This window comes from Rhopalosiphum padi, chromosome 4 (genome assembly GCF_020882245.1).
Source record: "Rhopalosiphum padi isolate XX-2018 chromosome 4, ASM2088224v1, whole genome shotgun sequence".
In the NCBI taxonomy this organism is placed as follows: domain Eukaryota; kingdom Metazoa; phylum Arthropoda; class Insecta; order Hemiptera; family Aphididae; genus Rhopalosiphum; species Rhopalosiphum padi.
This window is the reverse complement of record NC_083600.1, coordinates 4388708-4406989: the sequence shown is the minus strand read 5'-3', so window position 1 is coordinate 4406989 and position 18282 is coordinate 4388708. Positions and strand designations below refer to the sequence as shown.

At 28.6% G+C, this 18282-nt stretch overlaps 2 protein-coding genes across 2 annotated transcripts in view; both read right to left on the bottom strand.

The window, feature by feature from the left end:
- LOC132929375 (uncharacterized) overlaps positions 1-18282 on the bottom strand; it is a 208479-nt gene that overhangs the window by 108476 nt on the left and 81721 nt on the right. The window lies entirely within an intron of this gene.
- Positions 14592-15586, bottom strand: LOC132928598 (uncharacterized). Its single transcript, XM_060993392.1, has 2 exons — positions 15331-15586; positions 14592-15044 (listed from the first exon to the last, which is right to left on the bottom strand). Exons 1-2 carry the CDS (start codon positions 15514-15516, stop codon positions 14667-14669), a joined length of 564 nt encoding a protein of 187 aa, XP_060849375.1. The 5' UTR covers positions 15517-15586; the 3' UTR covers positions 14592-14666.

Here is an 18282-nt window from a genome sequence, read left to right as displayed (position 1 = left end):
TGATATGAAAAAAAAAGTAGTAGAGGTACTCTAACTGCTTTTGAAAAAGTAGCGTCCCTAGAATTTTATTATAACTCACAAAACCATGGGGGTTCACCCTAGCAATAAGGGGTACACTAGTGTACCTAAGTACAGTATTAGAAAAGTCCACTTCCGCATCCCACCCCTTCAAGACAAGCACTGGATACATTATTTATCTATATTCTACATAGATGTTTTTCAAACTGAAAGTAGTGTAATATGATACAATATACCAACGATAATTTTGTCTATTTCTTAGCGCACGCTACAACAATATAAACCATAGAAAAACGTCGCACTTATAAAAGCATTAATTTTATTCAAAGACGAAAAAGTTAATCATATATATATCATTAAAACATCACACAATATCATATCATACAAAACAATACGCTAATGTCTATCTCGTACAGAAATTTATCATACAGCAATTGTTGATTAACAGCTACAACAATAGGATCCGGCGCTAATAAAAATAATAATATTTTTTTCATTTCAACCGTATACGTTATTCTTTGAGTAGTCGCCACACCGGCATTTGTTTTCTCTGTCTATATCCTACACGATATAGAAACAAAGTTATTTCCTGTTTCCACGATTACGATTCTCTGGTACAGTTCAGGACAAAGGCACCCATTATATATTTTATAAAGAAAACTATTTCCTGTGCATTGACCGGATAGATTTTTAATATTTACATTTTTGAATAAGTTATTAATGATTAAAAACAATCGAAATCGCTTTAAATTAAAATATGTTCTATAAAAAATGTAATTATTAAAAATCTTTCCGATCAATGTGCCCTAAACTGAACCACATAGAGTCGAAATCGTGAAAATACGGAATATATCTTTGTTCCTATATTATGTGAGAGATAAACAGAGAAAACTAATGTTGGTGTGGCGGCCCTTTAACGCGGAAAAATATTAACATTAATAATAATATTACAACAATATTAAAATTATCGCATAGAGTAGATACATAATTGTCAATGTTACAGCGCCATCTTCTGCGATTGTTATTATCGCGTCCACTTCGCGCCGAGAACGAAATCCATAGCTTCAACGGTAGATGTCGCAGTGCGTTTTGTTTGAAATGTTTAATATAATAATATTATGACACTGAACTAAATACGTTGTACCCGCGTAAAAACAAATATGTTATGTACCTATTTAATTCAGTGTGATAACGAGGTCCATCATCAGTAATGATCTCACAGTAGTAGATAGACGGATACTACCCAATACTGATATTAATATAACTAAATTAAATAGTGAGCCTCTCTCTCACTATTTCTCTTTCACACACACACAATATCTTTCTCTCTTCCTCTCTTTCACTCACTTTATATTTAACGGAAAAGCATATTATGTTCAACACGGATAGATGAATATATTATTATTATAACAGGAAGATCAATATTAATTATATAATATAAATAAACATCACGGAATGTGCGGTCGCGTCCGACCATAAATCGCACGTGAAAAAATTATTCGGTTAATCGGATGACGGAAATCGACTACCTAAATGTTAACACATTAATGTCATACATTTGATACTATGAAATACTAAAAAATAAGAATAACATTTATTTCCTATTCCCTCTGACTTATGAGTTACATACTAATTGTACGAATAATATACATAATAATAATATATATATATATATAGCTTGGTTATCGTATGGATCATGATTCATGACGGTCCGTGTTTAGTGGCCATTGTCCGTATGGAACAAAAACATATTGTAAATGCCGTCATTAAGCCGGATTATTAATGATGAGTAACTTTATACTTTCAATCAGAAATATTATAATCATCGTTGTACAGGCTCGTCGTCGATATTATTGTAGTTATAGTCATTATATTATATATTATATGCATCGGTCAACCTACAAGTTATTCTCGAAACGATCAATGCGCGCGAACAGATGTCCCCAGTCTGCATACGATATATTTTACGATTGGAACATGCAGAATCTACGATTTTATTAAAAAGAGAATACATTTATTTTTAAACTTACGACGGGCATTGATACATTAGCTGTTCGACGGGAAACCTCGCCTGCTACGATGTAGACGAAATCCAGCCTGCTCGTTATGTATGCGCGGCACATTTGTTATTGTAATTATTGACATAATGTATTATAAATATCATTGTATAGGAATCTGAACAATAAACTACTATGGTGGATTTACCGTTAACCTATACTTACCTATATAGTACGTTGAACCATAAAACTTAAAGCTACAAAGTCTTCAAGCTACACAACGGCTGTACATTATACCAATCCGTTTCAAAGAAAGTTATAATTAACAGGTAGTAAAATCTATCCAGCACATCAAGATTAGTGTCTTGTTTTTAGGACAAAACTTGGCTCTATTTTTTTCCTCTCTACAATTATACTAACCATAAACCCCAAAATGAGAAGCATGTAAAGCATTTCATTTCAAATTCAAACTATTTTTTTACTCGAGTAATCCAGATACGTATTAATTTACATTTTACAGAGTTATAATAATATTTAAAATTATACCTATTATTTGTTTAATAAATGGCGTAAATAAAATAAGATAAAAGTTGGTTTCTATAAATAAATAAATAAAAATTTTAGAAAAAATACAAATTTCACTAAAATTATTAAATTATATTTCAGTAAATTGTCAACCAAAAAATGTAAATTAGGTTATCAATTGATAGTATTGTACCCACTACCCAGACATATTTTATTATTATTTTATCATAAAAATGTAGATAGGTGTTCATACACGAAATTAACGTTTAAAATAGTTTTAAGTTATAACTATTTTTAAATGTATATACACCTTTGTATAGAATTTACGCATATTAGTATATATTGTTTAATTAAAGTATTATTATATTCTTAACGTCATAAAATCAATAATTTTCCCAATTTATAAAATAAATAAATTATAACATATTTTTATAATATGCTAAGATGTTTTTATTTATAGCTTATAAAAAGGCTTCAACAACAAAGATTTTTAGTCTACATTATCTTATTATACAATATACTATAAAGCAATGTTACTAAATTATGATCTTTTTTTATATATATATCCAAAGAATAATATTATACATATACAAATTAGATAAGTAATATTTTTAATTTTTAATTGTTATTAGGTATTTTATTTTATTCTAAAAATAGATGTAAATGTATAACATAAAAAGTATTTTAAATAATAGGTATAATAAAACCGAATCATTTATTACATATTATAATCTGTGCGTAATTTTTAATTATTTTAATGAGTGACAGTAGGTAAAATATATATTATAATAATTATAGTAATATATAACTTAAAATTTCTAAATCTGGGACGCTACTTAGGTAATTTAAAAACTACGTTATAGCTATAAGCCTTTTTCTTCGAAATCCAAATAATGTCGAACACAAGTAGTATGCATCAGGCCAACAGCAATAAAAAATTAATGACACATTACTATTTACGAGTTTGGAGTTGGAATTGCACGGACAACTCTGATTGGTCGTGTAACTTATTTTTAACAAAGCCAAATATGTATTTAAAATTAAATACGAGGGATTAATTACATTATATAACCAGTACCACTATTATTAAATTAGTATGCACAGCTCAAATGTATACACTGCAGAGGCATTGCTGATTCGAATTTTATCATAAACATAATAATAAATAAAATACAAAACAACACAACACAACAATCTAGAGAACTCACTCTGCTGAGCAGCGTATTTCGAGTACACCTCGTAATTATTCGACGAGTACCTAACTGCAATGAATGTGTTACATTTAAATTTTAATTCAATGAATCAAATGTATTATTATATAGTAATGCGATATTTTAAACCAATTTTGGCGGCCTACAACATCGCATATATTACAATGTACATAAAAATTATCATAATATTATAATATCACACCTTATTATTATTAGCTTATAAGTCGACACCAACGTAATTCGGAACGGCGTAGAAAAACACACACTGTCAAAAAGTTTCAATTACAAATAAACTATACATAAATGGGTAACTGACATCGATCATTACTATTTTAATTTAAAACATATCGGATTTCGTCAACACGTAAGCTTCAATCGATAAACATAAACATAAATGTCGGCTATACGTATTTCAGTTATTTTTAAATTTCTGTCTTAAGAACACCCGCCTGTATTGATGCGTCCTATCGCAGCCTCAGCGGTGTGACTTGTGGAGTGCACCTAAGCACCAACAATTTAAGCGATGTGCTGTGTCGTCAGCGTTCGCTATCGATAAAAAAAAAAAAAAACCGATGTGATAATATGATACAACACGCTGAATCAGCCGAACACCGTTTTCAAACGATGCCCCGACGACGGTGCGTCACAAAAACAACCGTCAAATGTCAGTGTCCATAGCAGTCTACCACACTGCTTATGATAATATACTGAGTACAACACTTTGTTCGTGGACACCATTCGCGTCAGTGGCGGTACGACATCTTAATATTACAGTATTTCGTGCCACTATACATATTATATTATTATTAATTTCGATTTCGATTAATTCAATTCGATGATCGGCTCGGATCTCACACGCATCAACCTCCACATGACGTGACGTGCAGCAGATACGTGTTTTGTAAATTTCATCAAATTTATAAATAACCGATAGTCGTCGTGATAATCGACGTACAGCAAGGTGCGTGATGTCGTGCGTAACGCCTTTCGACCGGCCATACACAGCTCGTAATCCCGACGAACAGACGATACGTTTCGTCGGTCCGGATGATGACGATGACGATCGCGAATAACTAATATTATTTAAAATAATATACGTACACGCTACCCGGCGAGACTATCGTGTCGTCGCCGCACTGCACGGCAAATCACGCAATCGCGTAAACGCTATATTTTGATCGAGATGAGACGATAGAATATAATATAGAACCGCGACGGAGCAAACGGGAATTATAGCGGTTAACCGCTGTTGTAGCGACCGTGTGCATAAGATGGCTGGGGGGGGTTTAAAATTACAGGGGTTAGAGCTTCGACGTTCAAAATAAATTAATCATTAAACTGATCTGGTAGATAAATGCGTATTTTTCTCGTGCACATTTCTTCTCGAGTCTTGTGAGCACTTTTTCTTAGGAGGATTTTCGGCAGAGCTAAGACCCCCTCCACTTCCAGTCGCGTTAACGGCTGTCCATAAAGTATTGAAATCATTAAAAATCAAATAACTCGATGGATGTAGAGCAAACCCGTAGGCTTTAATAATTTACCAACAAAAATACATCGCAGTTATCCGGTCACAAGTAACGCGCTATACGTATATATATATATATATATATATATATTATGGACAGTAGTCGGCGATGTTATAAATTTGACAATCGTCGTTCACCATTTGTATACGGTACACGTAATCGCAAAAGGTTTACCGCAATAATTTGCATTCGCTGTCAGCGAGTCTGTGTGAAATCGCGATCTTTGCTTGCATTCTTCTCCGCGTCCATCGTGCCGTTTAATTTTCAATCAAACGATTTTCGCGAAACACGAAGAGCTGAGGTCACAAATACGTCAAGTACAGTGCTGTCGTTACATGTAAAAGCTCACATATATAATACAGACACATAATTGGATTATGTTATAAGCATTATTATTATATTATTACTATTTTTTTTATGTATATAATTTACCTAAAACGTCACGATATTTAATATTAAGACGTCTTAACCAAATAATTTATTTAAAAATCGACAATTTCGTGAAATTACTAGAACACTGTTTTTGAATATTAGGAGCATAATATTATTATTATAATATAATATTCAATGATAATAGTTTTTTTTATTAATTTTACAGAAGAACACATAATAAATAATAATATTATCACGATAACACCTTATTTTAATAAAATAAATACAATAATTTTTGGATTTACCAATACCTATATTAATTGACAATTGACATACAAAAAAATATGTCATGGTTTATGTATAGGTATATCTAATGGTTGTTGTAAATTGTTTTAATAATCATTTATTAATATATAGCGTTGCTATAATATAATATCTTAGATTTATTAAAAAATAGTTGATAATATTACTAAAGTAGCGCTTAAATTTCTTTTTCTTTTTCCGATTTCAATGACTTTTTCTTATTTAAATGTAGGTACTTGAAAGTTTCACTAATCTTCTTATCCATATATGATTTGACAAACTATATCTTCTAGTATAGGATTTGATAAAAACTTAGAGGGTACTGATGTCAAATCAAATTTGGGGGTAGGGTAATTTTTTACCAGAGAATAAGCCTCGATCTATTTACGCAATTACGCTTATGTCAACGGGACAAAGGCGTCCACAATATTTTCGTACGTGTGTCTAAAAATTGTAATTGCTGCACTAGCACATATCAAACATATTTATTCAATTTTTTCAAACTTAATACGTTTCTCTAGTATTCTTCTTCAAACAACCTACAAAATCATAATAGGTGTATAGCAAAAGCGTTAGCGAATGCAGATTTTCAACATTAATTTTTTATAAACCTATCGTTACCTATTTTGCTTTTTCATTAATTATTTCTATTTTTTTTACTATATTAGCTCGAGTTTACCTATGTTTTAATAAAATAATTGTGCACTAAAGTTTTAATTGGTACGTCTTGGCCTATGAATAGTAAATGTAAAGGCCTGTTAATACCAACTTTTCTATGAATGACGTACTATTAAAAATCAAATATTAAATAATTCCAACTAAGGCCTTAATTTCTATTTATACTCGGTTTATCATCTACTATAAATCACTTGATTTAAATTATATATGTTTTATTTTTAAATTTTAGTATATTAGACTGAAACTAACTACCTACACAATATCATTATGGTAATAATTATACTTGATATCTTGCTAATTACTTGTACAGTTTTACCATTGTAAAAAAGCCATAAAGCGTTAAAAAAAATAACTAGGAAATTACTACTATTTTCATTTTTTTTTACTTATTTATACGTTGAATAAAAAACGAACAAATAATTGAGCATTTCTTGCTTATTCTTTTGTTTTAGTTTGGTTTCCACCATCTTAAGTACTTATATACAATTCAAGTTCACTGCGCAACATTTCACTAATATTTTTTAGAAAAGAGAATATGAATTGAAAACTATGTGTAGATCTGTTTAGGTATTTAGTTGAACCACTCGTAGTTATACCGCTTAAGTTTTTTGACTCTTCGTTGAAGTACCTGTTGGAACGTCAGAAGTATTTAAAAAAGCTTAAAAGTTTCAAATTACACAATACAAGGAAAACTCGTCAAATGTGTAATATAACAGAATATGCTCTTTAGTAGAGTTATTTTAAAAGAGTACTGTATGCTAGTCTATATTGTATTTAACTTAATCAAAAATAATCGCCGGAAAAATATTACGAAATAGTGATATTGTATTAAAAAAAGGTGACCTATTTTGGAAATGCACAGATATACTTAACTAATAAAAAATAAAAATTATTAATAATAATAAAATTTAAAAGGAATAATATACATATATTTTTAAATTAAATTAATCGTCAAGACAGCAATATTCAGAGATTGTAAATTTCTAAGTATATTATATTTAACAAGTAACTAAGAACATAAAATTTTTAAAGATAACAATAAAAATCAAGTAGGTACCTGAGTAATGATATAGTAATGACTTACTCAAAATCAATATAAGTACTGTGATAACAAAACACCCGATGTAATGGATTGGTCGTGTCAATAAGAAGTGGTGTGTGTGTGTGACTATGGAAAATCGTATTAAAACGCCTTCTTTTGCTAATCGGCTCAATCTTCATATTAAAGATATTTGAATTACTGTTGAAAACGAAATATGACGTATAAATCATGTATGGCTCTATCCCACCCTTTGATGACCTTACTGACAGTGCTTTGTCACAATAGACACTATACGTATTGACACGCCTATAATATGAGTTAAATATAATCACGTTTTATTCAAAGTGAACTCTACTTAAATTCCAAAGAACCGATAATAGGCACCTAATGTACGTTTGATGGGTGTTTCGATTACAAAAAGATAAATATTGTTCGAATTACAAAGAACACCGCGGGTATAGCACATAATTATGATAATAATATTTATACCACATATACTTTCATTATATAATATTATAATTATTTTGTTGTTGTTGTTGTTTTTTCTTTATTCCAGAAATATTTTGAAATTTCTATTTAATTTTAGATCGTAAACGAGTGAATGAAAAAGTATGAAACAGCGTTTCCAACACAATTGACCGCCGATTCTACTACTGATAACACTTATAATTGTATTTCTTAAGTAAGTTTATTGTTTACGATATCGTATTCGTGTTAAATAGTTTTGTTTGTGTTAGGTATGGCGTCTTATTATATAATTTTATTTATGTAAGCGATAAACGAACACTTGCAAATATATTTTTTGATACGAACACTAATTATCTCTTATACGTGTTTCAAGTAAAATCATACACATACTTAAATCTAATATAATTTTATCAACACGCCTACAATTGGCCAATGCACATGAATTTATTAATTTCATAGGAAATTTAGTTTATACACGGAAAATATCAGTAACTTTAGTTGAATTAATTTTATTTATTTATTTCCGGTTATACTCCTATACGAAACAACAATAAAATGTATTGAAAATATAATTGTTATAAGAATACATAGTACACTTTTTCTTAAAGTTCCAATCAAATATGCTTTGAGAAATTTGTAATGAAATATTATGCATAATATAATATTGTATTACTATTAGTTATAACTCAAGAAGTCAATATATATAAAGATATTATATAGTATATGCATAAATGCACAATTAAAGTTTTAAACTTGGAAAGGCTAATGACTGTCTCAGGCTAAATTAAATTTAATAATAATTGCTATTATAGCTGAGGGGCTAATGACTGTTTTAGTATTTAGGGGTCAACAACCCCCCTCCCCCCATACTAGATTAAATGATGATGTTTAGTAATTATTTAAAATTTTAACTAAATATTTTTATAATTTGCGTTGTATACTTGTAAGTTTAATTACCTACTGTAAATAAGTATGTGTATTTAGTTAATTGTGTAAACATTTAAATTGCCTTCTAAAATTCATCTTATCAATACTTTAAACTATAGTTTTAAAATTGTTTAATTAAAAACAAGCAATTATTTTTGATTTGTAAATTTAGAAACAGTAAAACAAAATTGTATAGATTTTTTTAATATTTCAACTTCTTTAAATGTCCCAGTAAATTTTGTGATATTTAATTTCATATCAAATTATTAATTATACAAAATGATATAAAAATAAATTAAATAAAAAAAATTATTTTTAGACAAAATACTATACCAATTTACAGTATCTTATAATATTATTGTTGCACTGTTGATATTAAATACACCAAAACTGATTTTATTATTATTTATTTATAAATCAGTCAAATAAGTTCCTAGTTAAGAGATAATATCGTCATATTGACAAATTAATATTTACCTGTATACTTTAATATATGAAAACAGACGATTTAATTGTGCGTGTTTTCTTTAACATCGATTATTAATTTATTATGCAACTTCGTGATAGGAAAACATTAATTTCCATAAAACAAAATTAAGTGTTGGTAAACACAACTATCAATACTGATAAATATTATAAAACATACGACTGTTTAAAATAAATTGGTTATTATCACCTCACGTTAGGTAAATCGTTCTAAAAGCATTGTTTATGTCTTTTCAAACCACTTTTTATTTGCATAAGTTTTATGTAAAGCTATTATCGTATTTACTATTTACTTGAATTGTAATTATATATCCTTATATGTAATTTATATTTATATTCCATACCCACGGGGCGTTTATTATTTATAAATAAATAATCACTGGTGCTCATGAAAAAAAAAAAAACAATAAAATAATATGTCCTTAGTTTATTAAAAACTATACGATTTTATATTAAATTAAATAATTATATTTTTATTTTTACTTGAATTATCTTTAATTTTTTTTTTTTTTTTAATTAAGAATTGTATTTTAAGCATAAATTAATAAATTAGTTATTAGAAGTACTTTAATTGATATTATAAATATTCAATAAATAATTAAGATCACTAGCTATTTAATAATGTGGTAGGTCACTTATTTAACCAAAGACTAACATACATTATATAGACATGGCCACAAAAGTAAGTATTTAAACTTGTATAAAAAATTTAACTGATGGATAAGTATTTTTTGTTTTTAACCGGTAAAGAATTTAGTTTTAAATTTTTCTATCATCTATCAAATACATTTAGTCTTAAAATGAAAGTTTCTTGTAGATCTTCAAATATTAAGATTATTGGACTAAATTATAGTAAAAAAAAACCTATGGGTAACTTTCAAAAAGTCAAGTGGAGCTTGGTACATAAGTTGTATATATATATATACCTTTTATAAATATTTTATGAGTCAAACGGATATAATCGCTAGACCTGTCCAACCGCAAACTTGATATGTAAAATGGCACCGTGAGGGAATAATTTTAACAACTACTCACGAATTCATAGAGGTGCGTGGACATAATTTTAAGGTGATACTCGAGAAATATAGGGACTTATGCCGTAAGATTTTAAATAATTTAGGATTTGTTTAGTGTTTGAAACCTTAGTGATGAAGCACTACGCAGATTATACTTTTGGTTAGCTCTATATGTTTACATACACTTAAACCCGTATTATAATATATTATTTCAGATGTCTATTATGATTTTAGTGTTTGTTATTTGACATTGGAAACTTAACAATAAACTATTTGCGAACTGCAAACTTAAAGAGAACATCCCATTGATATTTTACTTAATAATAATTTATGATAAACGAATTACCGAGAGTTGTATAGGAAGCGTGCAAACAAAATTAATATGGTTAGAGATAAAAAGGGCCAGAAGTAAATGTTTATCGTGTTCTGCATTATAACTATACCGAGACAAATATCGAGAGATCCTCACCAAATAAAATACGAGTGGAATCTTTTGACAGTTCATGTGCTGCAGGTATATGCAAGTCGAGCAAAGTACTTATACTTTTAAGGTCAGCGCCAAAAGCAAACAAATAAATTATGGGGTACTATGTATATATATATATATATATTTAGACAAATATCTACTTATATGCTGACACGTTATTTTATCAACAAAATGGTTTCGTTCCACGTAACAGCACATAATAACATATACTTTAACGTTTGCCGGAATCCGCCGTTTTTAAAAAGCACATCAAGTTTTATAACGTTGCCTTCACCTACGCAAATAGATCGGCCAAGAAATGTCTGTATACACGGTATATGATCGTTAGATATGCTCTCAAACAGACATCGTTATGGATGGTGGTGTGCCGAAACGTATTATTATTTTAAGACGGTAAAATTTGACAACCGTAGAAAAAAAGCGTATGTACCTGTACACTTAATATTATATAATATACGGTTATAGTCATGTGTTGATGGCCTTTTTCCTAAAAAATTATGTTATTTTTATGTAACAACACATTTGAAAAATGCTACTTTTACAGAATAATTTATGATAATCAATAATACAATATCTATTTAACTGTTTTAAATTATTTAATCGAGTTAGGAGACTCAATAATCAACTACATCTGTTATAATTTAATAGAAAGTATTAAAAATACTAAAGCAGTTTATTATATAAAATTCTATTCTTGTTTTGTATACTTAAATTAATAAAATTATATGAAAATCCATACATAAATATGCATTAATACATTATTATCTTTCCAAAACTTATATTTAAAGTAACACAACTTTTACAAACTTAGAATTTTATTTTAAAAATTAAAATATGTTTTTTTTTCTTTAATAGGTTTCACTTATTAATCATCCGTACGGTAAGATGACCAGTGAGGCAGCTAGGTCCATTATGTTCTTTGAAGATTAAATAAAAATATTTATTTTAATTAATTAAAAAAAAAAATCTTTAAACTATTGACTTAAGTTTAAACTGATGTTTAATAAACATTGTTTATATATAAATAATAATTATAATAATAAAAAAATAGCCATAAAATTAAATGGGTGATTTAAATAAAAATGTATTCTAATGTGTACATATAAATATATAACTTGTATAATATTAATATAATAAACAATTATATTCAGATGTATTACAAGAAGAATTAGAAAACAAAGTATTTTATTTTATGTATTAACTATAATACAGAAATTATAGACTGCTCAACGGCCTTATGCTAATTCTGTGTGTTTATTTTTTTGTCAAAAGCGATATAGGTACCTATAGTTGTGATATTTTTATATCATGATGCGAATGTTACGGTGGATAATCAATTTAAGTAGGTTATATATTATGGTATACATTCTTTGGCGGATTCGCCGCACGGTCACATATTCTCAGAAATCCGAGTGCATTCCAAATCGTAATTCTGTCAGAACACATTTTTGCCACGGAAATAATAATATTATACAATCACAATCTCGATCAGTATATTAATATTATTATCGTATAAAAATACACCTACACGATATTATATTTCCTGGCAGAATCATCGCAGAATAATAAGTCAGTGTTAATTATTTACTCCTTTTTTTTATTTTTTCGATATCGAAGTTAGGCTCAAGTCGAGTGTACTTAAAAGCAAAAAATGATTGATTTTTACACGAGGAGATGATTTGTTGGTCCTACGATTATTGATTACATACTTACATACATAATACCTACGCGGCCTCGGGCCAAGCGTGTGTAGTTATTTATTATTATAGTATGTATAACACGACCGTCGCTATTTTGTTCGGGCCATTGATCGGAGCAAGCCGTGTGCTTTTAAACGACTGCGGGAAGGTTTTTCGTGTCAGAACCATACTTATTGAAAATTCTCGTTTCGCGGCCTGCGGGGTGTAGTGAGATTGCCGGAGTGGGCACGCAAAGAGCTCGGGCGAAACTCGATATCTGGTGATAATCGAACACACGAGTCTGTTTGTTTTCTGTTTACAATGGATACATCGGTGGGTTTTGATCTGCTCGGTTTTCACTAATCGTGTGAGTTTTTTTTACTTGAAAAACTCCATTGAATATAATAGTTATTTCAGTACCTATTTGAAACTCGATATGTCTACGATCGCAAAACGTGTCATCGCCGTAAAGCGGCGTTGGCGAGACATTCTGTGTAAATCCCGCAAATGTATACTTAAAGTTACTATCGATATAATACACATACCTGTGTTATTATTTATTTAATACTGTCACGTTAATAGAAACAATAATTGCATTGTTGGTTATAGCGGTTACGGTTCGTTTTAAGACGTTAAATACAAAATAATTATGTAGGATGTGCGGTGGTATATAATAGTCACATATAATTATTATGATTTGAAAAAAAAAAAATCGAGCAGCTGCCAAGATGGATTAAAAACTGTATCCGATACTATACAGCTACTGCATCAGTGTCTGTCGCTTGCCACTGAATAACGTATTCGCAAGAGGAGGATAAATCAATATTTCACTAAATTGAATCATGCCTGGCGACCACGCAAACTTCCCCGTGTTATCAAACTTTAACGGCTGATGAACGACTTTATACAATGGCAATTAGTTAATAACGCCGCTATTAACTTTGGTACTCGACATTTCTATTTGGTCTTCGAATCGGTCATTAATTGGCCACAGTTCAACAAGACTCGGGTTTACTGGGTCTTGCGGTTTAATTAGCTTTTTGTCTATTTTAATCGCGTTATACCTATGGACTCGAATATTCATAAACAATGTGCAACTTCTTTACTTTCGGTTAATATATCAGTCTATGTTATACATACTAATTTATATAGGTAGGTAAATAAATGTACCGTATTATAATTCAATTGCGTTCTCGAGAAGTTTTACAAGTTTTCATAAGTAAATGTTAATAATACAATTTAGGAATTGGAGCATGATTTTGCTATTATTCTATTAATAAACCTAACCAAAAAAAAATTCTAACCCTAATCATTGTATTGTATTTTTATTTTTTCCTAAGTTTTAAAATAGAAAATGTATTTATTTTTCAATTTAACTAAAAGTTTAATAATATATTTATTTCACTTTGTTCTCACACATGTAGTATTTCATTAAATTATATAAAAAATGTTTTATTTAATACAGATTCAATTTACGTAAGTATTACAAATTGTTCCAAACGAATATAAAAACCACATAACACTAAAAAAAAACGTATATTTTACTTGTAACATTAGTAGTTCAAAAATCTAGCGACCTATAGAAGTTATTTTTAAACCTAGTTTACAACAATAGTAATAATAAATTTAAAAATAAAGTTTAGAATACTTTTGTGCATTTCCCATTGTATGGTGTGATAATAATATAATTATATTTAAGTGAAATTCCTAATTGGTAATGTCTTTCATATACACGTGCATTGAATATGTCTCTTTTGGTTGTTACTGTTATTCAATATTTTAATTTTTCGGCTATAAATGAACAAATAGAATAGAATATTTTGTACAATTATAACGCGAGATGTTTGGAATAAAATATTTGGCTATTTCATCCAATAATTATATTGTAGTATATCGTTAAATTACTAATGGCCAACAAATAAACACGTTCATCACTCTTTTTGGGAAACCGTCATGTTATCTGTTTCTTCTTCCGTCAGCACACATGTCTCTCCATCCCATGCCACTAAGTTATATTTTTCCGCCATCACATCTGTCTCGTCATTTTCCAAAAGCTCAGTTTGTTCGTACATACTGACCGTCGACTTGACTTGTTCAATATCAGCTATTGTCGCTGCCGCTGCCGCTGTCGCATATTGCTGACAATCCCTTTTAAAAATGTCCTCAAACTGAAGATCCTCGGACCTATTGAAGTTAGCCACAAGTTTAGCAGTCTGTGGATTTTTCAAGTAACTGGCAGCGTGTACGTATGGATTCTTCGGTGTATTTTTTAAGATGTCATTGAGCAAGAGAGACACTATCGCTTCTACCTGTTCGTATGATCGAAGATATGTCAAAAAATAACAATGGTTGAATGAAAAATTATTGGTAATATTTGCAGCTTTGCAATTTATAATCAATGATATAATACCTACGCTTGTACTCAAAATATGAATGGTCATAAAAATGTCAGTCAGAATTAAATTTAAGTCACAATATTTTGGAAAAATGAACAGTCGCCAAAACACTGTTTATATATTATATTATTATACAAAAATACGGGTCCCTATTACTAATATAGGTATATTATATAATGATAGTATGATCGATGCTCACTTCTTTATGGTTATTTAGGTATATTAAATCCTCACGACAAAGATTTATTCTCAGCTCGTTTATTATACTTTGTTGCCAATCGCTTATCACATCATCACAATAGGGTTCCATGGCTGTTGGTGCTGCATCCCCCCTGAAGTCGAATTCGACTGACACAATATCATCATCGGAATTTTCAAAATTCATTTTATTGGCACTCCAAAATAAAAAGAATAAATAAAAATGACGATATTTTTGTTTTTGTCTGTCAAAAATATGTGTATTTACTAAATCACATGTATTTGCGTTACTATACAATCTACTAAACAACAATTAATGGCTTAATGTGATAAAAATACATTGTGTTTGTGTTGTACGTATAAGTATTTGATTAATTAATAATGACAGAAAAATATCATTTAAATACAAATGATTTTTCTTTTAATCTAATTATTTGTTCAGATAAAATTTTTAAATATTTTAATCGTGCTTAATATTTCAGGTAGATACTTTGCTTAAGGGTTTATTTAAACATAAATAGTTTGAATAATTAAATTTAAATATAAAAAAAAATATTGTTAAAATATAATTTATTAATTGTTTACAATAAGGTAATTTTAAAAATATTATTTTATTTTTATATTTTTGATGATTTTATATAGTTGAATACACTAATATGGTTATTTACTTATAATATGTATATTAAATATTTACTTGTTTATATACACGTATATTACATTCAAAACTTTAGTTTATTTAAAGTACATTTTAATTCAATAATACTTATAATACTACATACGTATAGTATAGTATACTTTTATTATTTTTATCATTAAATGTGTCAATGTGAATTTCATTTTCTGTATTCTGGGTAAATTAATTTTCTTTAGTTCATCGAAAGCATTTTGTTTTTAAAAAATGTGAAAACTTTATTAGACATAAACAAAATACTAATGAAATAAGTGAAACACAATTATTTTATTTTTGTTTATAGTTTAGTTATTTTTATATTAGAAATAATAGTTGAAAAAGAGAAAGAAGGTTTAAGAAAATGGCTAAAATAAATTTAAAAATAATACTTTTGTGTACAATTTTATTGGAAGATATATAGAAAAACAAACTTTATCCGTTGCTAGTATTATTGAGTTAGTTTAAAATTTGAAGTTGAAACAAAATATATAATTCTGGTGGTGATTCATTTAACCATTACATGATAATATTTATATGATCGAGATTAGGTACTATCGGCCACATAACTCGTATATAACATTGTATCGTTATAACTTTACAATTTAGATTTAAAATGATGTTAATACAAAAAAAGTTAAGTTTTAATTAAATTATATTAGAAAGTAGAATTAGAATTTCTTATACAACAAAAAATGTATTAAAAACTAATCTGATAAATTAAATTCATATATTATAACATTAAAATTTGGTCAACTCGGTTAAAAAGCATATTTCCCTTCCTCTATATAATAAATTAAATACATAATACTCTTATTCAATCATTAAATCCCGCATCACTACTATGGTTTTCTGCACTTTCGCTTTATCGATACACTATTGTTACGTTTTCACGTTTATGGCTGGGGCATATAGTCTATTCTCTTTCCATTCGTATTAACTTCTCTCAACTCATCCCTTATGTGCTTCCTCCGCCCCATAAGGTTAATCTATGTATATAGACATATAGTCTGCTTCTAAATATTCGATCCTCTGCTTTACCATTTCCTTTTTAATTTTGTATATATTACAAGGATTGTCAATCTAAAATAATAAACACTTTCTTTATTATTGTCATCTACCTACTTAACTACAATAGTTAATTAAAATTAAATTGCATATTAATTATTATTTCATCATTTTATCATCATTATTAAGATAATTTGTGTGTTATAGTTAATTTTTTATAATGACACTAGTAATTATTATTTTAATAATAAAAATAATAATATAATTTTTTTTATTATTAATATATTTATTTATATATATCTGTGTTATATTTGCAAAGCAAATTTGTATAAAATGATTATATTGTAAATTATATAATATAAATTGTAAAAATATATGTAAGATTAGATTTTTTTTATTGATTAATGTGAAATCATATTGAATAAGTAATTTTCTCCAGAAATTTGATTTAACAGCATGAGGATAACCTATTTTGATTATTCTTGGAATAATAAATCGCAAACCGTACGATATTAATATTTAATATCTTATTACCATGGACTCGCTATGACAATATATTATTATTATGCGTGTACCTACGTGTTTTATCAGATTTTTTTTTTATTCCAAATAATATTTTGTGGAGACGTGGTAAGAGAAAAGGAATAAAAATTCCAACTAACCGCAACATTGACAGCATCCGACGTTAAAATGTATTCTATGAAATGGGGGGAAAGGACTCTTGAGAAAAAGGTCCTATAAAGTATATAAAAGGTGTTGACTCTTAGCTGTGGTACCCCATTATATTATCATGTATGATCTTCAGTGTCAGAAATGTTTTTAATCAGAAGTGATCGCGGTACAGTCACATCGTAGGCCTTTGAGCGTGATGCGCGTCCAGTCTCTCGCGACGACGCGGCAGCAAGGAAACGACGATATTATACGAAAAAAATCAATACATTTTCGTCGTGATATTGATATTTTTATCGTTTTTATTTTCTCTGTACGCTCCCCAAGTGTATACTGTCCGTATAATAATCATATAGTACTTATATTACTTTATTACCATAATAGCAGTAATACAGTTACAGTATAATAATGGTAATGAGTGTGCAGCGTTTTGCGACCAACGATGTACTGTATACTTGTTTATGCACGTGTTATCGTCGTTCGTGTCAAGGAAAAGGGAAACGAAAATCGCACTCTCGTAACGCGACGCCGCGTAAAACCTCTCAAGACAGCGGTAGCGGTCCCTTGCGAAATGTGAATTTGGCGCCGAACAGTAGTTCTGTGAAACTG

Bases quoted from the DNA above. Each gene is read 5' to 3' on its own strand.
- LOC132928598 (XM_060993392.1), bottom strand. From the start codon at position 15,516: ATGAATTTTGAAAATTCCGATGATGATATTGTGTCAGTCGAATTCGAC. The intron at 15,045-15,330 runs GTGAGCATCGAT...TCATACGAACAG, and splicing joins ACCTAAATAACCATAAAGAA to GTAGAAGCGATAGTGTCTCT.